This window comes from Arachis duranensis, unplaced genomic scaffold, assembly GCF_000817695.3.
Source record: "Arachis duranensis cultivar V14167 unplaced genomic scaffold, aradu.V14167.gnm2.J7QH unplaced_Scaffold_165934, whole genome shotgun sequence".
Classification (NCBI taxonomy): Eukaryota; Viridiplantae; Streptophyta; class Magnoliopsida; order Fabales; family Fabaceae; genus Arachis; species Arachis duranensis.
This window is the reverse complement of record NW_026264258.1, coordinates 3,027,243-3,048,475: the sequence shown is the minus strand read 5'-3', so window position 1 is coordinate 3,048,475 and position 21,233 is coordinate 3,027,243. Positions and strand designations below refer to the sequence as shown.

General features: G+C 33.3%; 4 protein-coding genes and 1 pseudogene across 8 annotated transcripts; 3 read left to right on the top strand and 2 right to left on the bottom strand.

Annotated features, from left to right (window-relative positions):
• Nucleotides 1–399: 399 nt before the first annotated feature.
• Nucleotides 400–1,594, bottom strand: LOC107477304 (cytosolic sulfotransferase 12-like; annotated as a pseudogene).
• A 322-nt stretch (nucleotides 1,595–1,916) lies between these two features.
• On the bottom strand, nucleotides 1,917–10,048 carry LOC127743885 (uncharacterized). Of its 2 annotated transcripts, none has more exons than XM_052256071.1 (7): nucleotides 9,890–10,048; nucleotides 9,077–9,156; nucleotides 8,430–8,571; nucleotides 8,205–8,354; nucleotides 7,716–7,917; nucleotides 6,769–6,870; nucleotides 1,917–2,140 (listed from the first exon to the last, which is right to left on the bottom strand). In XM_052256071.1, exons 1-6 carry the CDS (start codon nucleotides 9,950–9,952, stop codon nucleotides 6,770–6,772), a joined length of 738 nt encoding a protein of 245 aa, XP_052112031.1. In that variant the 5' UTR covers nucleotides 9,953–10,048; the 3' UTR covers nucleotides 1,917–2,140; nucleotide 6,769. The 2 variants fall into 2 exon arrangements, with proteins under 2 accessions (XP_052112031.1, XP_052112030.1); XM_052256070.1 differs by lacking the exon at nucleotides 1,917–2,140 and adding an exon at nucleotides 6,335–6,647.
• LOC107478390 (cytosolic sulfotransferase 12-like) lies at nucleotides 4,532–5,539 on the top strand. Its single transcript, XM_016098533.3, has one exon. The coding sequence runs from the start codon at nucleotides 4,532–4,534 to the stop codon at nucleotides 5,537–5,539; it is 1,008 nt and encodes a 335-aa protein (XP_015954019.1).
• An 875-nt stretch (nucleotides 10,049–10,923) lies between the features above and the next one.
• Nucleotides 10,924–16,486, top strand: LOC107477330 (pentatricopeptide repeat-containing protein At5g06540). 4 transcript variants are annotated; one of them, XM_052256069.1, is made up of 5 exons: nucleotides 10,924–13,060; nucleotides 13,146–13,278; nucleotides 15,791–15,896; nucleotides 16,017–16,112; nucleotides 16,201–16,486. In XM_052256069.1, exon 1 carries the CDS (start codon nucleotides 10,981–10,983, stop codon nucleotides 12,583–12,585), a length of 1,605 nt encoding a protein of 534 aa, XP_052112029.1. In that variant the 5' UTR covers nucleotides 10,924–10,980; the 3' UTR covers nucleotides 12,586–13,060; nucleotides 13,146–13,278; nucleotides 15,791–15,896; nucleotides 16,017–16,112; nucleotides 16,201–16,486. The 4 variants fall into 4 exon arrangements, 1 of the variants encoding a protein (XP_052112029.1); XR_008005196.1 differs by lacking the exons at nucleotides 10,924–13,060; nucleotides 13,146–13,278 and adding an exon at nucleotides 13,507–13,842; XR_008005197.1 differs by lacking the exons at nucleotides 10,924–13,060; nucleotides 13,146–13,278 and adding an exon at nucleotides 15,479–15,676.
• A 399-nt stretch (nucleotides 16,487–16,885) lies between these two features.
• On the top strand, nucleotides 16,886–21,227 carry LOC127743884 (D-aminoacyl-tRNA deacylase). Its single transcript, XM_052256068.1, has 9 exons — nucleotides 16,886–17,254; nucleotides 17,513–17,696; nucleotides 18,247–18,389; nucleotides 18,656–18,719; nucleotides 19,503–19,555; nucleotides 19,741–19,796; nucleotides 20,152–20,226; nucleotides 20,327–20,512; nucleotides 20,925–21,227. Exons 1-9 carry the CDS (start codon nucleotides 16,922–16,924, stop codon nucleotides 21,010–21,012), a joined length of 1,182 nt encoding a protein of 393 aa, XP_052112028.1. The 5' UTR covers nucleotides 16,886–16,921; the 3' UTR covers nucleotides 21,013–21,227.
• The last annotated feature ends 6 nt before the right edge of the window (nucleotides 21,228–21,233 follow it).

Here is a 21,233-nt window from a genome sequence, read left to right as displayed (position 1 = left end):
AACATAATTTTATATTTTTTATCTATATCTAAATATCGTATGCTTGTAAACATCTAATATTTATAATAGATCAATATGCATACACAAATAATAATGAAAAAAAATGAACTATGACTCAAATGGTATAATCTTTTTATTCTCATTTAGAGATTTAAAATTCGAGTCTCACTTTTAACTTAAAAAAAAAAGAGGACATGAAATTTAAAGAACAACTCAACCAATAACATAAAATGTAAGGGCTTTTTTATTTTAACGTTTGTAATGTTTATTTCTAGTGTTTTTGCTTTTAAAATTTTATTTGAAAAAATTAATTTTTATCTTTATCTTTTATTTTAATGTTTTTTTCGTAAAATTATAAAAGTAAAAACATTAAAAATAAAACATAAAATAAAAACACAAGAAGTTCTTGGATTTCTTAATTTTGCAGAGTTTACAATAGCATATCAAACAACTTAATTCTATTGCTATACTAGCGTGTAATAAAAGCTAAAATCTTAATCCATGTTTAACCAATTTATTTTCTGTAATCTTATTCAATCGTCCAATCATTTCACTTGAGAGAAACTTTTCTCCATCACCAATTTGACCTCGGCGAAAGTAACTTTTGTTTTCAATATGAAATAGTGGTGATATTCCGGTTTTGTTGACCTCCAAGTTACTCAAATTATCAAAACTACATAATTTCAAGATATCTTCAAGCATGCCTTCATCTAATTCTTCTTTGGAAAATGGGCACCCTATAAACTCAGCCAATTCTTTCAAAATTAAAGTAGGATGTAATTTCATTTCTTCATACCTTAGAAACATAATTTTCTTTGGCCTTTCCAAGCTTTCTTTCCAATACCCTAATACATGCTCCCAAAATGGTCCACATGGACTCACTCCTTTACAAAATTGCTCGAAATACTCATCAACCGATTTCTTTACCTGAGTTTCCGGCCTAAGTTTGCGAAATGCCACAGCGAAATAAATGTGTCTTTCGGATCCCTACATAGATACACTATTTTACAACTCGACTCTTTCAGTGATTTCGGCAATGAGACATAAGCGAGATGAGTGGCAAATAATGATGATTCAATAAGGTTATTAGGGTTAATCTCTACTTTATCATCATCAAAATTACCAAAGAGATTGAGTTCTAAAAAGGGTACAAGAACATGAGGGTTGGTAGTGAGCAAAGGGTGATTTTCATGTGTATTTGGATATGTGTTGCGGTTAAGTAATGAAAAAGTCAAAGCCTTAAGCCAAGTAGTACCTGATTTTGGAATGGTAGCAAGGATTATGATATCATTATTAATGTCATGGGATTGAAAATGTTTTTGACAAGATAGGAGGCCTTGAATCTGCCTAAGGTTGTACCAAAATCCTTGGTATTGGTAGACATGGTTTGCAATCCAACCTTGTTCCTTTGGCAATGTTGATATCATGTCTCTACATTCTTGGCTTAAGTCTTCATCATCTTGCAAGTGTTTTGGCACAAGAGACGGTTGACCAAGCTGTGATGACATTTTTTGTATGATGTGCACACATTGATATGTCTAACTGAAAACACATGTTTATATATAAGTGAAGGATTTGGCTATGGTGGTGAAAATATCAGGTGGTCCTTAAAAGATACTTTAATTTGATTCTAAATGTGTGGTTGTTAATCAATCATATTCATACAGGTTAGTATGTGTATTTATATTCTTACCCAAAGTTTATAATAATTATAAAGAAGCCTCAATCATTAATGAAAGCATTGTTATTTAGATGTAATTAAGAAAGGGTTAAGTTTATGGGTTTTTTTTTGTAACTTGGACTTTTAACAGACGTGTATAAAGAACAAATATTTTAAACTAATATTGGACACTGGTTAACAAAATTGTAACGCTACTACTTACTCTTTTATGAAAAAAAAACTCATAAAACAAATTATAAACAAGAAAAAAAAACTCACAAGCAAAAGTGTCCACTATAATAATAATAATAATAATATAATAATAATAAACCAAGTTGAGTTGGTCTAGTGCTTAGCTCACTAGTCCGCTTAAGCAAGTGTCGGGGGTTCGAATCTCGCCTTGTTCATACAGCAACCCATTGACCAGCGGCAAACCCTTAAATGGAGCTCAGTACCGCGAAGGATCTTCCGTCGGCTTAGCTGTATTTGGTTTTTAAAATAGGATGAGACAAGACTTCGAATTATATTTTATTTGGTGATAAACTAGCACAGTTTATAAAAATTTAAATTATTATCATTTTTTAATTAATAAATTTGGAAAAAAATATAATAATAAAAAATATAATTATAATAAATTAAAAAATAATAAAATAAAAAATAAAATGTGTCTCTTGTTAGTGTCTCTGTGTCCTCTTATCAGAGTGGACACAAAAATAATTTAAAATTGGACCAAACTCTTAAAAATAGAACGTTTCAAATAATAGGAAAGATGAACAATTTAACATAATAAAAAAGTTAAACAGTCTATTTTAAATAATAAAAAAGATAAATCATCTATTTAAATTAATAAATACGCTACCAATTATTTATTTTGATAATTAAAATAAATAAATTATTTATTTTAAAAAAAGCCCAGTTAAGATGAGCATAATATTAGAACATAGGAGAACTAACGAAAAGAAGAAACGGGAAAACAGAAAGGCACTGTTCCCGCCATTTGAAAACCCAAAATTTCATTTTCATTTTTTTGAGTGAAGCAACCAAATTTTTCTCAACTCATCTTTATTTATAAATCAACCCCTACAACTTTTTTATTTTATAAAACCTCTCAAGTCCTTAAAGGACCATATTATTCTTTCCCCATAGTAGAACCAGCCGTGAGTGAAATCTCAGGTGTAGTTAACTTCGCATGAAATTGACAGTCGAGAATCGTTAAATGATTTGACTAAATTTTCATCTAGCGACTCTCAATTATCAATTTTACGTGAAGTTGATTACACTTGAATTTTCACCTTATATATATGCTTGGAAAATAATAAAAATCAATTTTACGTGAAGTTGATTACACTTGAATTCTCAGTAAATTAAATTATGCTAACTATATAATATTGTCATTTATTTGATTTATATTTTAATTTTTATTTTTTTTCAATGTTTCTTTTAGAAATTTTTTTTTTCTTTTAAGGAGAAAACGAAAAATATGATTATACTAATTTTCTTTTTCTATTTTTACATTTTCTTTGCACAATCTTAAAAGTAGTAAATATATAGAAAAATTGAAAACTGATAATATTTTACAACTACTTCTTGCGACCTTATCCTTATAAATTTTCATTCTTATTGTTTTAGCAAGTCTTAGAAAAATCAAACCATAGATTTTCTGCTAATATATATATATATACACAAACACTAACAACAATTTAAAACCGTTTCGCAAAGCTTGCATGTCCCTTTAATTTCATGCTCTTTACCCGCTTTGCACATACAGCAATTCATTAGCCAGCAGTAAATCTTTAAATGAAGTTTTGATCTGTGACAGATTAGTCTTTAGTCTGTCAAATTGAAAGATACCATGAAAAATTAACAAAAAATGTTTGAACCAATCACCAGTTTTAAATAGTCTCCATTGTTACGAATAGTATTAAGGATAAAGTATTCTTTTAGTTCCTAAATACATTTGAATTGAAAATCAAAATTCTAAAATAAATTCTCCTTTTGAAAGACCAAAATCTTAACAGGCCAAAATGTGGGAAAAAAAATTCGAGCATATATAACAATGAAGCGAAAACATAATAGAAAATAAAAACAAACATTTTATCAAACTTTCTCCAAATTCTAAGCTAAGCTTGTTTACGAAATGCTATGCTAAGGATCCCTACATACATATATAGATACACTATATCTTACAAGTTGACTCTTAAACCAGGTTGTGCTTGATTTTTTTGGAAGGGTAACAGGGATGATAATATCATTTGTCTTTGGCATGAAAGTGGTTTAATTTTGACATATAATAGTGCTTGAAGGATTATTTGTGAGCCAACACCTTATGTTTGAGCAAGATATTCTTGTATTATTATGTGATGCAATTTGAATGAATAATCATAATAGCACTGGAGAATATCAAGGAGAGATCTATCATAAACAGGGGATGTTTTTTTTTTTTTGGTAAGAAACAGGGGATGTTTTGTTATTATTTTCAGGAGGAGGTTGCTATTAGGAATTTATAGCCCTAATTTTTTTTAACCCAATCTAATCTTTTTATGTCTAAGGCTTCTTTTCTTTTTTAGTTTGTCTATCTTTCTCTATCCTAAATAATTATCTATTTAAATAAAGTGATATATTAAAACATTAGTTGTCTAAATATAAATTATGTTTTATGTTTAATACATTGATAAATAGCAAATGCTCTTCCTATATAAGATTATCCAAATATAAATTGTCCATTTAAATAAAGTGATATATTAAAAGAATTATTTATCTAAATTTAATAAGATACAAATAGCAATACTAGTTCATATATAATGAGAGATGAAGGTGAACCTTAGAAACATCATCATACATGCATAAATTCAACCCTAGAGACTTATCAAAATGGCAATGGCTCAACTCTCTAATAATGTGATCAAATGTGTTGAAGAAGAAGAAAAAGAAGAAGACTACTTATTAAGTAAAGAATGGAAGGGATTGGTATCAACCTTGCCAAAAGAGCAAGGATGGCTTTCAAGGAACATATACAAATACCAAGGTTTTTGGTATGACACTAAGCACATTCAAGGAGTCTTATCTCTCCAAAAACACTTTAAAGCCAAAGAAAAAGATATCATCCTTGTTACAACTCCCAAATCAGGATCAACTTGGATCAAAGCTTTAGCATTTGCATTGCTAAACCGCCACAAATATCCAAATGCTCAAAAGAATCATCCTTTGCTTACTAACAACCCTCATCTTCTTGTACCCTTTTTAGAGATTAGTCTCTATTCTAAAAAAGACTTTGTTCCTAACCTTGATTCAATTCCCTCTCCGAGATTATTATCTACTCATCTTCCTTTTGTGTCTTTGCCAGAATCAATTAAGAATGTAAATTGTAAGATAGTGTATCTTTGTAGAGATCCTAAAGATGTATTCGTTTCGCTATGGCATTTTACAAACAAACTTGGGCCAGAAACTAGGTCAATTGATGAATCGTTCAAGCAGTTCTGTAGGGGAGTCAGTCCGTTCGGACCGTTTTGGGAGCATGCATTAGGGTATCAGAAAGAAAGCTTGAAAAGGTCGGACAAGATAATGATTCTAACATTTGAGAAAATGAAATTGCATCCTGAATTGGTTTTGAAAGAATTAGCTAAGTTTATAGGATGTCCATTTTCTAAAGAAGAGTTATCTAAGGGCATGGTGGATGATATCTTGAACTTGTGTAGCTTTGATAACCTAAGCAATTTAGAGGTGAATAAGAATGGAAAATTACCAAATGGTGCAGAAGCTAAAGTTTTCTTTCGTCGTGGTAAAATTGGTGATTGGAAAAACTATCTCACTACTCAAAAGATTCAGAAATTGGACACAATTATTGAAAATACTTTGGCTAAACATGGGTTAACGTTTTAGCTTGCTTGGGTGAGGATATAATTAATTATTGTTGCAAATTGCAACTTAATATAACCTAGGAATTTAAGTTTAGGGTTTAAGATTCTCTAGTGAGGCATATGTTAATTTGTCTTTGAAATACTCATTATGATGAAGCATCAATAGTGAATTAAATTTCCCTTATATTTTTCTTTTTGTGCCTTGTTATACTTCTTAGTTGCTCATGCGGAGAGGTTAAAAAAGAGTTTTTTTTTTTAAAACAAAACTAAAATAGATTAATAAATACTAGCATGTCTATTATCCCTCCTTTTTTATTTTTAATGCTAAAGTAGCTAGCAATAATAAAAATATAAATTATTACCATTTGTTGTCAATACTAATTGTATAATTTAGTGTTAATTTTCCATCTCATGTATGATATTCAATTCTGAAAATACAGTGATTTAGTTTCAGAAAACCTGCATTATGAAAACTGCTTTTCTTTTTGGGTAGATATTATCATAACTCTTTAGTGACTTGAAACTAATATATTGGTCTAGTGCAATGGCAAAATAAACACAACAAATAACAATAGGGTTTAAAACAACAAATATTTATAAAAGCTTGTGTTTATATCTAATTGAAAAAGATATTACAAGGGCCAAATAATTTTTTTTCTAATAATAATAATAATAACAAGAAAACTTAGGTGCAGGAAAGTTTCAACTCTGAAACTGAAATGGTAAATAGTGAAACAATTTTCTAAGAGAATTTTTTTAACTATTGCTTTAGAAACATTTACAACCAATTAGATTCTAAATACTACTCTACAATGGCTAATTTATGCTTAATTAGTTAGTTATATGGATTAAATGCCAAAACGAAGACATAGACACAATGATGTATAGCTACTAGATTTTGTGATAAAGTAGAAAGGAACATGGATGTTAATATCATTGCATAATTCAAACTTCCTGTCAATGATTTCTTTAATCTCAAAATATCTAGTACAAGCTAACCCTAAGATTATGCGGTCAGCTCAAACTTTACCAATAAAATGGCGCAACTGTTCGTGCCATGTTTGATGAGAACAAAGTGCAAAATTTCCTTGCCGATATTGTTGATATTGATTTAGTGCAGTGATATCAACCTTAAAAATTTAAACATTCAATGGATTGCTGTTATATGTAAACTCCGGCTTCGTTGGAAATCGTTAAATAGAAAATTGGCAACTTAAATGAAGGAAGATGGCGACAGAAGAATTGACATACCTCATAGTTCGATATCTGCGACTCCAACTAAGAAAGAACCCGGATCATCGGATCCAAGGAGTGGAATATACTCTGATCCTCTCACATGAACACTAAAGCAAGCTACATTAAGAAACATTTGTTAGCAAGATTTTGGGTGAAAGTTGAATACATTAGAAGATCTGAAACATTTTCAAGACAAACTAAAAAGTTCATTATATGAGTAGAGAATGCATAGGTAGAAATCATCATTATCATCATTCATGCACGCATCATAATTAAAGGGCAAGAACAACTCTAGATGTAAATACATTATAAAAATTAAGAAGATACACTTCTGATAAGCATCAAGTACATGTATGCAGGAATAACATCAAGCACTTAAGGGTTGACTTAAGAGAACAGAGCACTTTTTTTTATCATCTAGAGGCTATATCACAAAATTTTCAAAATAAAATAACTTGGCTAAAAAATATTTGAGGGACTTAAATATAAATTTTTAAATCATTGGAACTACAAATGTTTAACATATAGGTCCCTAAAAAAGGGCAGCCCGGCATACAAGCATCCCACATTAACGTAAAGTCCGAGGAAAGACAGCACCCAAAGAGAATAATGTAGGCAGTCTAACCTGAACCTGATAATTGCATCAGGTGGCTGATTCCACAGCTTAAACTAGTGACTTTGAAGTCACACGGAGACAATTCAACCATTGCTCCAAGGTTTTCTTCAAATTATAGGACCCTAATTGAAAACTTTTATACAATATAAGACTTTATTACAAACTTCTAAATTTTAAGGACCTAACTGAAAATACAATGAAACTATAAGAAAATGACCCCAAAAGTAGTTTAACCTTTTTCTTTCTCCATCAATTGCTATATTACTCTCTTCGTGACTCAAGCAAGACTTTTAAATTTAAGGCATAAAAGTTTATAGAATGAAATTTTCAGTGTTGCTAACATTACCATTCTCTATTTTCATGACACTTTGGAGCATTATTTCCATCTTTGTCTTCATATCATGACTATCATCCATATGTGGCACTACAAGCGTAAGCTCCCTGTATATATCACGTGCAAATCTGCATATCTTCTGAGCGAATTCAAGCTCACCATCTGATATCCTACCGATAGCCAGACGCATCAGTTCTCCAGTCAAATCTGCAAGCTGTAAGAAAATGTTCAGCACCTTCAAAAAACAGCGTCGGGGGAAAATCACAATTTGATTTAAAGCATATTTCATGTTCTATAAAAATCATATAACTGTATTTAGAAAGAAGGCCAACATAATTGGTTATATTCATTATAAACAAATCAAGCACTTGTAATAATCTCTTTGAATGGCAACATATTGTTATATGGTGTTAGTGTATGTGTTATATCTACTAATATTCTATTAACAGCATAAATAAGTCACTGACATGGATAATAAATTAAAGGGAAAAATATATTCACCCCTAATAGATAGTCAAGGATATTTATTTGTAGAGGCTGAAGTGATGGATCACTAAGTGGTAACAATGTGTTGTTTATCTCGTCAAGCGTCAAAAGCGTTCCATTTTTACAGAAACCGCAGAAAGTAGCTGCTTCAACATACTCTTGTATCTACAAACACCAAAGGCATGTATCAGATGAAAGTATTTTTGTCCTCAACCAATAAAAAAGTTACATTAAGCATACCCCAGGTGAGTATGCTCGTCGTAGCTTCCAAAAATCGGTACCCTGCAATTCTTTGACTAATCGAGACATGTACTGATTTGTCACTGCTGCTAGATCCTTTTCAGCTTTCTGAAGTACTTCCTCTTTATTATACTTACTCATCCTAGTTAAGACATTAAAATAAAATATTGCCAATAATATCAGAAAGATCAACATTACATGAAAGAATAAATCAGTAGCCATCACAAGTAGATTTTGGTTTCACATTTCTTATAATTTTTTTTTTGTTTTAATTAAGATAGAACATTTTAAAACTCACACTGTTCACAGATTTAACAAAGAACAAAGGAAAGCAACGGATATGTATAAAGTCTGAATATGAGGATAATGTGATTATTAAGATAAACTTACTACTAATAGAAAATAAACTCATTGTAGTACATCCAGGGAACAAAATGAGAAGTTGATTCAGATGACCAATTGAAAGTATATATAATAAAGCATTGGCAAAAATAATCAAAACAAAGGCCGCATAACGATCATGTTTATGTAATTTAGCTGATCCGAGACGGCACTTGAATCAGTTGAAGATCCTAAAATATCCAACCAATCATTCACACGGCACAAGAGAGAAACAGAGAGAGAAGAATGGAAAAGCGAAAGCTAACCTGTGAACTTGAAATATGACTTTTTTGCTGTTCATTGTTACGTCACGACTTGCTTTAACCACTCTTTCTCGTTTCTCATTCTACAAAGTACAAACTTAACAATGAGCAGCATATAACAATTAAGATAAAGCATGTTTCAAGATATCATCATTGAAAGAATTTTCTTAAAGGGCCACGTTGTGTGTGCTAAGTTTATCAATTCTAAACATCCAGAATGAATTGAAACCACTACTCTTGAGAAAGTAAACTAGTAACACAACATTTTAGGTGAGCTTGTCTGTTGTGCAATGCTTCCTACATAAACAAACCCTCCCACTTCAAAGCACTAATCCTTTAGAGCGTGTTTCTGAGTTGGGGTGTTGGAGAGAAGAACAAACAAAAACAATCAGTGATTCTAATTTAATATCCCAAAACTCCCATTTCTAATGCAATGATCAAACAGTTCACCACTCTCCCAAGCATAAGTTTGGAGAGAGAAATTTTCATTTCAATTCAAGTAAATATAATTATTTAGAAAACAAAATGCTATGAATAACATGATATTGCCAATTAAACCTTCCAGTGATCCCTCAATCACTTCCTAAACACTTCATAATGCTTCAAATATACATCATCTAAAAATAAATTATAAATTTATGCACCTGAATATTTACACTTCAGCTAAGTTCAACTCAATTTCCACTAGCTACTGAAAATCTATCAGAGTGTCGTACAAACTAAAATAACGAATCATCAAAAAGAAAAAATTGAAACTTCGAATGAAACAAGAGCAAAATAGTTAAAGTAGGGTATGAAATCAATAAGAATACTTACAAGGTCATTGAGATATTCAACATATTTGGTGAAAGGAGCCTTCATTGCTGACTCAGTAGCCATAGTTCTTGCCCTCTTTACCGTTGAAGCTTGAACGTTACCACCTGCAACTGCCACAACCGAAATCCCCCAAAAAAAGCGTAACTTTTCATTTTTTCAATGTTAGTGACTCAATGAGAGAGAGAGAGAGAGAGAGAGAGAGAGAGAGAGAGAGAGAGAGAGATAGCGGTGAATGAATGCAACATCTGTTATACATAGATTTGGGGTTTTGGGGTTTTGAAACATTTTCAGGAAAAAAGAGGGTCAAAAAGTTTGGTTTGTATTTCAATTTATTGTTACTAAAGAATTTCTATAAACAAAATTACGGTTTTTTATTTAAATAAAATGTATATTATTTAAGAAAATGTGTAAAGATTGAAAAAAAAAATTTTGTAGGTATGAATATGATAATGAAATAAGTGGAATATTTTTTAAATGGATTTTGCATATTTAGTGTGAAATATGACAAACTACGAAATGATTATTATTTTTCACGTTCACTAGCGAAATATCACAAAAGAATAGATTGATATTCGTAATTTTAAGTTAATATTTCTATTAATTTTAAAACATTAAGAAAAATAAAATATAAAAAAGATTCAAAAAATTTTAAAATACTAAAAAATTACTCATAAAATAAACTTATAAGATAAATTTATATTGATAAAAATATTGTGAAAATTCAAGTACTTATGTAAAGTTAATAACAAAGAGTTATTAGATAAAAATTTAGTTAAATTATTTAAATTATTTAATAATTCTCAACTATCAATTATATATGAAGTTGAATGCACTTGAGTTTTTACTTAAAAATATTCAAATATCAAATTTTTATTGATTTTATTAAAAATTAAATAAAATTTTTAAATAAAATAATTGAATATAAATATTAGAATAATGATTTGAAGAATTAAATTTTTAAGAAAGCAGTATATGAAACTGAGCTTATGCATGTTTTCTTGATCAAGTTTGCTTCCTACAATGAAGAAGAGATTGTTGTGAATTTATGAGCTTCATTGTTTAAAACCTGAATTTGTTCTTCGCTCTCTGCTATGTGCTCAATTCCACCATGGCTTCGTCTCTTGCAAGGAACCATAAATCGAAGCACGAGAGAGTTAAAGCGAATCCACGCCCACGCCATCACCAATGGCCTTGCAAGATTCTCCTACGTCTCCAGCAGACTCTTGGCCTTCTATTTCCGACACCACCAGCGCAACCGCCGCGATATGCGCTGTTTAGAGGCCTTTTTCATTCACATGCCAATTCACACTGTGTTTGACTTCAATGTCATGATAACAGCTTTTTCAAGAGATTCACAGTTTTACAACTGTTTTATGCTTTTCAAACGAATGCTAGCCACTGGTGTTAGGCCTAACTCTCACACCTTCACCATGTTCGTCAAGTCTTGCCGTGGATCTTTGTCTCTCCTCCAACAAGCCCATGCCCAAGTGGTGAAGTTGGGGAGTGTGGATTATGACGCTTTTGTAGTGAGTTCTTTGATTGGTGTTTATTGTGATCATGGAGAAGTTGGTGCTGCACGGCAGGTGTTCGATGAAAGTTCCAACAAGAATGTGGTGTGTTGGACTGGTCTTGTTACTGGTTATTGTAATAATGGTTTAGTTGAGGAAGCAAGGCTGTTGTTTGATGAGATGCCGCAAAGGAATGAGGTATCCTACAGCGCCATGGTGTCTGGGTATGTGAGGAATGGTTGTTTCAATGAGGGCATTCAAGTTTTCCATGAGCTCAAGTGTTGTGGAAATGTTATTAATTTGAATGGCTCTCTTCTGGTGAGTGTGCTCAATGCATGTGCTGCTGTGGGTGCATTTGAAGAAGGCAAATGGATTCACAGTTACATTGAAGAAAATGGTTTGGAGTATGAACTCGAACTGGGGACTGCATTGATTGATTTCTACACCAAGTGTGGGTGGGTGGAAGAGGCAGAGACAGTGTTTGATAGTATGCCTAGTAAGGATGTTGCCACTTGGAGTGCTATGATCTTGGGTTTGGCTATTAATGGAAAGAATTATATGGCTCTTGAGCTTTTCGATAAGATGGAGAAGGTTGGACCCAAACCCAATGCAGTTACTTTTGTTGGTGTTCTAACTTCCTGCAATCACAAGGACTTGTTGACTAAAGCGTGGTGGTTTTTTGAACAAATGAGTAGAAAATATGGCATCCTACCATCCATTGAACACTATGGATGCATGGTTGATGTTTTGGCGCGAGGCGGGCGAATCAAAGATGCTTTAGCGTTAGTTGCTAGGATGCCAATAGAACCGGATGGAGCCATATGGGGGTCTTTGCTCAACGGATGCATGATGCATTGTCATGTTGAACTGGCACATAGAGTTGGGAAGTATTTGATAGAATTGGAGCCTCAACGTAGTGGATATTACATCCTTCTAGCAAACATGTATGCAAGTACGGGCAAATGGGAAGGCGTCTCCGAGATGAGAAGACTTATGAAAAAAAGGGGAGTGTCAACCATTTCTGCTTGGAGTTTCATAGAAATTGACCAGTCCATCCACAAATTTGTTGCTGATGATAAGTGTTGTACATATTCAGAAGAAATTTACGGAGTTTTAAACCACTTGAGTAAGGGATTCGAGGATTTCTCCAGATCAAAAGATGCATTCTATTTATTTGAAGTAATATAACTTAAAAAATAGTGGTCTCAGACTCATATTGCATATCAATTTCAAGATATTCTCAGACTTATTGATCTGATCAGCCATCTGTACATTATGGAATTCAGTTTGGCTTCTGAAAATTGAAGGGCTCATTCTTTATTTCAACACTAAAGTTGGTTGTTGAGACTACCAAACTCACTTTATGGCTAATGAAATGGTCTTGAGGTCTAAACTCATTTGGAGAAGGTTAGTTATCAGTATCTTCAAATTCGATACTTTCCATTAGAACAGGAGCATCAGCCACTGATGTCTATGAAGAATGGTCATGTTGTGATGCTGACAAACAAGGAAGATTTGGAATTAAATTTAATAGTTGCACAGATCATTGAGCAGAACATGTTGGAATTCCAAACATCAAATTGAAAGAGCTGTTTAAAGGCCATGGAGTCCTCTAAAACCTATTGCAATGGAAGAAGCCCTTAATTTTGTCCTCAAGATTAAGGTACAAACCCTTTGCTTCATATCTATCTATCATAAATAGAAAGCTCGTGAGTTCTTCGCTGATTCGGAATTTTCTCTGCATTCAGAATTTCTTTTAAAAGGTGAAAATTGTCACCATCCGTGGTTGATGTCAGCGATGATGATGGCTTGCGGTTTCAAATGGTTAGGGTTGGTAAGGAATCGGGAAATGGTGCTCGCTGCACACATTAGTCACTGTTGGTACGGCCTGCTGCGATGTTGCATCTGAATCATGCTCTGGTTCTGTCCCACCGCTTGACCCTGTTGTTTCTGTGTTTTGTGTGTTGGATTGTTGTGTGTTTTCTTGCCAATTGATTTGTTAGGGTTTGTGGTTTGCAATTTGTTCATGTGTGTATGCCAATTCTGGAGTTTGATCCTTGTGTTCTTAATCTTTGCATATGGAATTGCTTTTTGTATTTGTGTATTGAATCTCCGGTTATATCTTTCCATCTTCTGTTTCCCTCATTGTTCTTCCTTGATCATTGTTTGAATGTGGGATGTTGAAACTTGCATGTTTTTGGTGGGTATTTTGGAGAGTGAGAATGAAGTAGATGATGTTCTTGTTGACAATGCTTAGCTCATGGTTTCTTGACTGGTCCGATGTGCAGGGTATGGCTTGCTTATGTAACTTCCTTGAACAGTTTACAATTGTTTGCTTGATTATGTAGAATTCTAATTCATGGGAAGTTTGAAGAAGTTTTCAGTTGGAGTTTTGACTGTTCCTGTTTAGTGGAGGAATGTCAATGGTGTCCTTTTTCATGAGATGTAAGTGTTTTATGTTTTATTAAGTTGATATCAATTAGGGTTGCTTTTAGGCACATGCTGCATTGTCCAATTGTTGGGTTCATAATATTGTAGTGCTCTGTTTTTAATGTGGCAAAATTCAGTTTGGTTTTGGAGTGATGTATTGTGGAAGAGAAATTCTCCATATACAAGCATTTTTTTATACAAGTCTTTACAAGTTATTATATTAACGCGCTTGAACGTTATTGCACATTCTTCTTCCTCTTCTTCTTCTTCTTCTTTTCTTTCGTTTCTTGCTTTCTCTTTCTCCTTCTTCAAACGTTACTGCACAATTTCACTGCACCGTCTTCTTCTTCTTGCTGCACATTCTTCTTCCTCTTCCTCCTCTTCTTCTTCTTCTTTTCTTTCGTTTTTTGCCTTCTCTTTCTCCTTCTTCATTTACGTGCTTTTCTCTTTGTTTTCTTTTTTCGTTATTCTTGATTTTCATTATTTTTTTATATCAAGCTCTGAAATCATTTTTGAAGAAGAAGAAGCAGCAGAATATGAGGAGGAGAAAGAGAAAGAGTTCTGAATTATGCATAAGGTGTCCTTTGGGTGTATTTCTGTAATCGTTTGGGTGTATTTCTATAATCGTTTGGGTGTATTTCTGAAGTTTCATTATTTTTCAAAACGATTTCAAAGCTTGATTTCAGAAACCATGAAAATCGAAAAAAAAGAAGCAAGAATACCAGTAATAAACGAGTAAAACAACTAATGAAAAGGCAAAGAGAATAACGAAGAAATATCGTTTGGGTGTATTTCTGTAATCGTTTGAGTGTATTTCTATAATCGTTTGGGTGTATTTCTGAAGTTCTATTATTTTCAAAACGATTTCAAAGTTTGATTTCATAAACCATGAAAATCGAAAAAAAAAGAAGCAAGAATACCAGTAATAAATGCAAGTAAAACAACTAATGAAAAGGCAAAGAGAATAACGAAGAAATATCGTTTGGGTGTATTTCTATAATCGTTTGGGTATATTTCTGTAATCGTTTGGGTGTATTTCTGAAGTTCCATTATCTTCAAAATGATTTCAAAGCTTGATTTCAGAAACCATGAAAATCGAAAAAAAACGAAGCAAGAATACCAGTAATAAACGCAAGTAAAACAACTAATGAAAAGGCAAAGAGAATAATGAAGAAATACATGGAGGAAGAGGAAGAGGAAGAGGAGTTGTTCATAATCCACGGTGAGTGAAGAAGAAGAAGAAGAAGAGGAGGAAGAGGAAGAGGAAGAGGAGTCGTTCATAATTCACGGTGAGTGTAGCGCTTTGGAAACTGAATAACGCATTAAAAGACCCTAATGTGTAACAACTTGTAAAACTTGTAAGTCAAAAAGACTTGTATGTGTAGCAAGCCTCTAATTGTGGAATAAGTGTTGAAAGAGTATGTTTTTTGTAGGTGTTTTTATTGACTATTGAATCTTGCTATTTGTGTCTTCATAATGGTTTTGGAGTTTTGGTTACTTGGTTATATGTAGATACTATTGGGAGTAAATTGCTTGGATGTTTATATAAAATTCCTCCTCATTTTTTTAAATATTGTTTCCTCTCCGGAACATGGGGGCAATTGATATTTAGATATACATTTTGTGTTTAACTTTATTTGAATATTTTATACTTTTTCTCATCGAGAACTCATTTTATAAGTGTTAAATAACAACAAATTGCATAGCTATAGAGAGAAGAGAACAAAAATTTAGACTTAGAGACAAAGCTCTAATATGAAATGATGAGATCCATATCCATACTGTAGTGCATTAGGAGAGACTTGGGTGGAAACTTCGGGCAGGAATGTTAATTCATTGTGTTTTTAAAGTTGTGAGCAAGATGTTTTTCGTTTTGGGTTCACTTTTTTTTAGCATAAGTTGCATAAATTTTTGTTGGTATCATTTGATGTAATTGAGAGTGACTAATTATATATTCCTGCAGTTCCTTGTGCTCAGTATTGCTAGGAAAGCAATTTGGAGAAGTCAGACTTGGATCCAGGCATCCAGCTTTGAAAGCTCCGAAGGATAGGTCGATGACCAAGAATGTGGTATGTATCTGTTATGGACCCTGTTTTTGTTTCCTCTTGTATATCTAATAAGTGGTTTATATTAAGCTACTTTTGCTCTATGAAACTGGCTAATTTTTTCCACACTGCTATCACTTTTAGGCTGAGGAAATAGCTGAGAAACCATGTGAATCAATGGCAGCAAGTCTTGAAGGCAAGAAGCTAGCTTCATTTACAAGGATCTCTTCAACAGTGCATGTATGAACCAGTCTCCCCCTTAATTCTGGCCTTTCTTTTTAATTATTATAAGGCATGTACTGACGCTGTGGTTCAAAAATCAAAACAGGCAGCAATGGAAGAAGCCCCTGTTCGTATTTAAGTTTTTAACCCCTAGACACTATTCAGGGATGTGCATGCTGCCAAGGAGCTAAGGAAACCATATGTTGTTGTATTTGTTGGAGTTAATGTTGTTGGAAAATCTACTAATCTTGCTAAGGTGAAGGAGAATAATATTTATTGGGCTTTTTCAACTGTTCAAATTAATTGACAAGAAGTCAATTTGTATCACTTTAATGTTCATTGAGCTTGTGCTAATTTGTGCTATTTAATATTAATTTTTTTTGTTCAAATTAATCGGCAAGAAGTCAATTTCTGTTGTGTGTGATCTCGGGAATATGCAGGTCAAAATCTTGTATGGTCTAATCTCCATTTCTATCTGCTGATATTCATAAATTGCTCTCTTCGTTTAGCTTTTTAGATATTTTTGCTTCACCAAAAGGGGAATCAATGAAGACGATCGATATATCTATATAAAGTTTTTTGTTATTCTTATATAATAGATATTTGTCTCTAAAATTTAAAATTTTTAGATCCGTCACTACATAAAGTTAAATGCTTTTCTTGATTTTTTTGGAAGGAAATTTTTTGACCAAAAATTGTCTAGATCTAATATTGTATTTATTTTTGTTAAGATGCAAGAGAAGCATAAGTTCATGAATGTGATTAAAGTGAATGGGTTTTACTCCTTAGTCCTTGGTCCTTGGTAAATCAGTGGCAGAAGACATAACATGCTACTTCGTACGATTGGTTTTTGTTGGACAACAGCTGCAGCCGCCAGTGTTCCACTTTTCATTACTAGCACTTACCTTAACCGTGTGCTACCACCTTTTTCTTCAATACCGCTTTCAAATTCCAAACCATTATTATTCCCTTCACCTTCTTCTTCTACTTCTTCTTCTTCTTCTTCTTCTTCATCATCATCAAATTCAATTCAAGTGAAGCACCACCACCACTCAGCAATGGTGACTCTTCTTGTTGCTACAACCTCCGACCCTGCTTCCATCAACCCTGCCAATGCCCTCTTGGCCATGCCAGCTTGGCAACCAGGTCCCCATCTGCAGGTTCAATTATCAATACTTCATTTTCAAATTGATTCTGATAGATATGATAGTAAATCAATTTGAGGTATTTCATGTTTCGAGAACTGAATTAACAACTGTTTTGACTATTAACCGTTTTCTACTGTAGATATCATTGAGTTAGTTAGATATTAGTTAGTAATGTTTCTTATAATTAGTAAAAATTCATTTCTAGGTTGTTTTCTATGAATTATTTATTCTGATCTAATGGATTGCAACACCTTTGATTCTTTATTATAGGATGATATGAAGAGTTTCTGTAATGAAGGGGTGAGGGTTTTGCTTCATGGGAAGAGCATAGTGGTGGAGGATGACTTGGACAAGAGGTGGGAAGAGAAGACTGGTGAGGTTGTTGATGAGGTCATCTTCTTCAGCAAGCACACTGCTGTTTCTAACAAACCTGCCCTCACTGTTCATCCCATTGGTATTAATTTCTTGTCTTGATTGCCCTCTTCTTCTGTTCTTGCTTGGGATAGCAACTTGTATAGTTCTTTCATGTTTCTTTAATATGTTTTGTCTAGTTCTCAATTCTAGCTATGATAAGTGGACTTCTTTTTTTTTTTTTTTGTTAGACATGAGTTAGATTAAGGGCTTTGTGTCCCCGGATGTATCTGTATTTTTATCCTAAGGCAATATCCAAATGCAACCTAAAAGTTGAAAGGGTGACTCTTTCACGAGGAAAATGTCCCCTTCGACCCTTAGTCGATATGAAATTTGGATGTAACGGATATAACAAACTTGATCTAATTTTTACACTTGTGTTGTGTTTCTTAATCAAGAAATGATAAGTAGATTTTTTCTTTTCAGACATGTGTTACCTTAAAATTTGAAAGGGTGAGTCTTCATGCCCTTGGTTGATTCAAGAATCGAATATAATGGATATAACGGACTTGATCTACTCTTTATCTTCTTTTTTATATTATGTGGAGTAAAAATGTGTGTGTCGATCATTTTTTGGTGGAACGTGTGCGCAGGAGTTCCTCATTTGCGCGAGGGTGATGTTCCACCGCAGGGTGGGAAACCGGGATGGGCTGCACTGCCGAATCCTCGGATAGGTCCTTGGCTTCGACTTTTGAAGAAATTGGCTCAAGCTCATAATCTGGTCCCTGAATTTGAGGTGTGTTTCCTTTTGAGCAATTGAAATTCAGAATGCCTTTCTTTAGAGCCTTTTGATTCTTTCCTGCATGTCAATTTTCACTACGAGAAATGAGCCTTTTTCCAATTATATTTCGAGCATTTCTTCTTAAATTTAGCACTTTTCAAAACTACATGCCTTCTTTCCCGTTGGACAAAAATGGCTTATTGTCAAATTGTGTTTTTGATAATGGGATTGTACTTTTCAAAAGCTATGCTATCAGAATTTGATATGTTTCCTCAATTTAGATTACTTTGGAGGCCACTCATCACGGGCCATTCACGAATAAGCCAACAATGTTTCTTGAGATTGGTGAGTGCTCTTTTCTTCCTCTTAGATCTGTTCTGAATTGATGGATTTGATATACCATATATCATAAGTACATTGCATAATCTATTATTAGGGTATAAATTCATTACTATTCCCCCAATGTTTGGTTTCCAAATCAAGACCGTCTTTCTTTATCTTGATGTTTAATCTCACATTCAATTCATATTCATCTTTCCCTTTTGCGAGTACTTGTTAGTCGTGTAGAAGGTTCCATCTTTCAAGTTTTTTGGGTGGGAGAAAAAAAAAACTGATGTTCAAAGAGAAATATAGGTGAAGCTTGTAATCATCAGTGTTATTGTAGTTTAATACTTGGTGGAGGAACATGATTTCGGGTTATTGGAATTGTTGACTGTCCTTAAGTTGGTCCTCAATTAACCATCTCTCACCTGTACCGATACCCTTTTATGTGTTGGAATCCTTTTTTTTTTTGGGTACAACGCTAATATCTTTTGGTTCTTTTAAGTAATTTGCGCCATCTCAACAGCATTCTCATGTTTCATTAGAAGCTGTTAGCTATGACTTTAGGGGGGAAAGGGGGGAAGATAAATACATTTGAATTTTGAATGAATAAATTAAGATGGTATAATTTCTCTCTCGGTGATTTGATGACGACTTGTAGAATACTTAGAAAAGTATCACTAAAGAGAGTAGACCTTAATACAAAATATACGAAATCACTAAGGAGTTATTTGATTTGGTTATGACTTGTGAAAACACTTTGTTGTTGAATAGCTTAATATAAACTGGTTTTCTTTTATGGTATAGGCAGTACCGAAGATTATTGGAAAAGACAGGATGCTGCTCAAGTAATGGCTCAGGTTGAATGGATTTGTGCTTTCTTCACTTTGCATCGATATGTAGAATTTTGCTTCTACGAAATTCCTTCGATAAGGAATTTTATCTCTTAACTATCTATACCTAAATAAATGGAGTAGGGTAGGAGCTGATTAGGAATAATATAGTTATTTTGTTTACTGAGATGATGGTGTTTGTGTTGTTGTAGTTAGTATGGGAAGGACTTGGACTCGGAGGAGGGACAGATGTCGGAAACTGGAGCAGGTAGAATGATGAAGCCAATTGCACTTTTGTTCCGTATTTGGTGTTTACATGAGGTCATGTGTAATGTGTTTTCAGATAGCATCATTCAGTCATTCTCACTCTGTTTCGCAAGATGGAAAATATGTTTAACTATAGTCTTCCAATTTTCACGCTCGACTTCGTGGACTATAATTTAGCATCTGCTCTTGATTTCTTTTAAAATTGTTCTAATGCTGCCGACATTGCATAATGCATCTTATGGAGTATAGTTCTTGAGAAAGATCATGTTTGTTTTCTTTAATGTAATATCTTCGTGCTGCAGTTTTCAAAATTTGTTCTAACTTCTAAGCTGAATCTATATCTCATGATCTTGTAGGGAGAATGATAAGAAGAAAGTCCTTCTTGGGATAGGTGGTGGACACTACACGCCTCGGCATATGGATGTAGTATTGTGAGCAGTCATTATCCTTGTAATTTAATTTTTCTCTCTGACTTTTGATAGACATTGTATCTTCTCGTTAATGCATGTTTTTGTGTAAAACAATATACAGGAGAGACGATGTTTGGGTGGGTCACCTCCTTTCCGGATATTCAATTCCGATGGAAGATCCGAACCAAGCGAAAGGAGAAGCAAATGCGGAGATTGGTGGAACTTGGAGACAGTCTATATTAGCTGCATATGAGGCCACTAGAGTTGCTTTCCCGGGTGGCGAAATTCTCGCACATCTCGACCACAAGTGAGCTTTACTAACCTTTATGCCTTTTGCATACAAAACAAAAACTCAATCTTGCTATCTTTCCTCGGACATCATGTTAGAATATCTCATAAAATAAGCTAAATGACTCATGTTATCTGTATCATATCATGGAACCGATTATCTATATCGTATGTGGAACCAATATCATAGATAATCGCTTAGGTAGCGTAGGGTAAGCGTCTTAAAATGAAAAACAAGGAGACATTGGGACTGTAGATTAATTTGCTTATTCCATTAGGATTAGTTAGTTTACAATTAGCATAAAAATATAGATTAATTACAATGCTTTCTTGCCTGGCTATGATATGGCTGATAGGCTTTACAGGCTTTACGCTTTGGCGATTCCTTGTTGCTCAAGTTAGTATTGACCCTAAAAACTGCTTTGTTTCAGGAGTTTCAAGAGCTGGCAGAAGAATGCTATAACAGCATTCCTTACTGAACAGAACATAAAAATTGGAAAGCCAACTAATTTTTACTGAGTATTGATTTTGAAGTGTGTTTCGGTGCGGCGACAGGTGCGCGCGAAGAATTTTTTGTAAGACCAGATTAGCCATTTGGTCAAGTCCATTTGAGATAATTGGGGTAAGTGAAATTTGAGGCAAAATGGTAGATAAATTCTAATTTACAATGAAAAACAGAGCAGAATATTGTTTATACAAGTCAAACACTAGGGATCCTTAGCATTTATGCAATGTAATGC

Coding starts and splice junctions, on each gene's coding strand:
- LOC127743884 (XM_052256068.1), top strand. CDS start 16,922: ATGCTACTTCGTACGATTGGTTTTTGTTGGACAACAGCTGCAGCCGCC. Junction 18,390..18,655: donor ATCTGGTCCCTGAATTTGAG/GTGTGTTTCCTT, acceptor TCCTCAATTTAG/ATTACTTTGGAGGCCACTCA. Junction 18,720..19,502: donor AACAATGTTTCTTGAGATTG/GTGAGTGCTCTT, acceptor TTTATGGTATAG/GCAGTACCGAAGATTATTGG.
- LOC127743885 (XM_052256071.1), bottom strand. CDS start 9,952: ATGGCTACTGAGTCAGCAATGAAGGCTCCTTTCACCAAATATGTTGAA. Junction 9,157..9,889: donor TTGAATATCTCAATGACCTT/GTAAGTATTCTT, acceptor TGTACTTTGTAG/AATGAGAAACGAGAAAGAGT. Junction 8,572..9,076: donor GTCATATTTCAAGTTCACAG/GTTAGCTTTCGC, acceptor TGTCTTAACTAG/GATGAGTAAGTATAATAAAG.
- LOC107478390 (XM_016098533.3), top strand. CDS start 4,532: ATGGCAATGGCTCAACTCTCTAATAATGTGATCAAATGTGTTGAAGAA.
- LOC107477330 (XM_052256069.1), top strand. CDS start 10,981: ATGTGCTCAATTCCACCATGGCTTCGTCTCTTGCAAGGAACCATAAAT.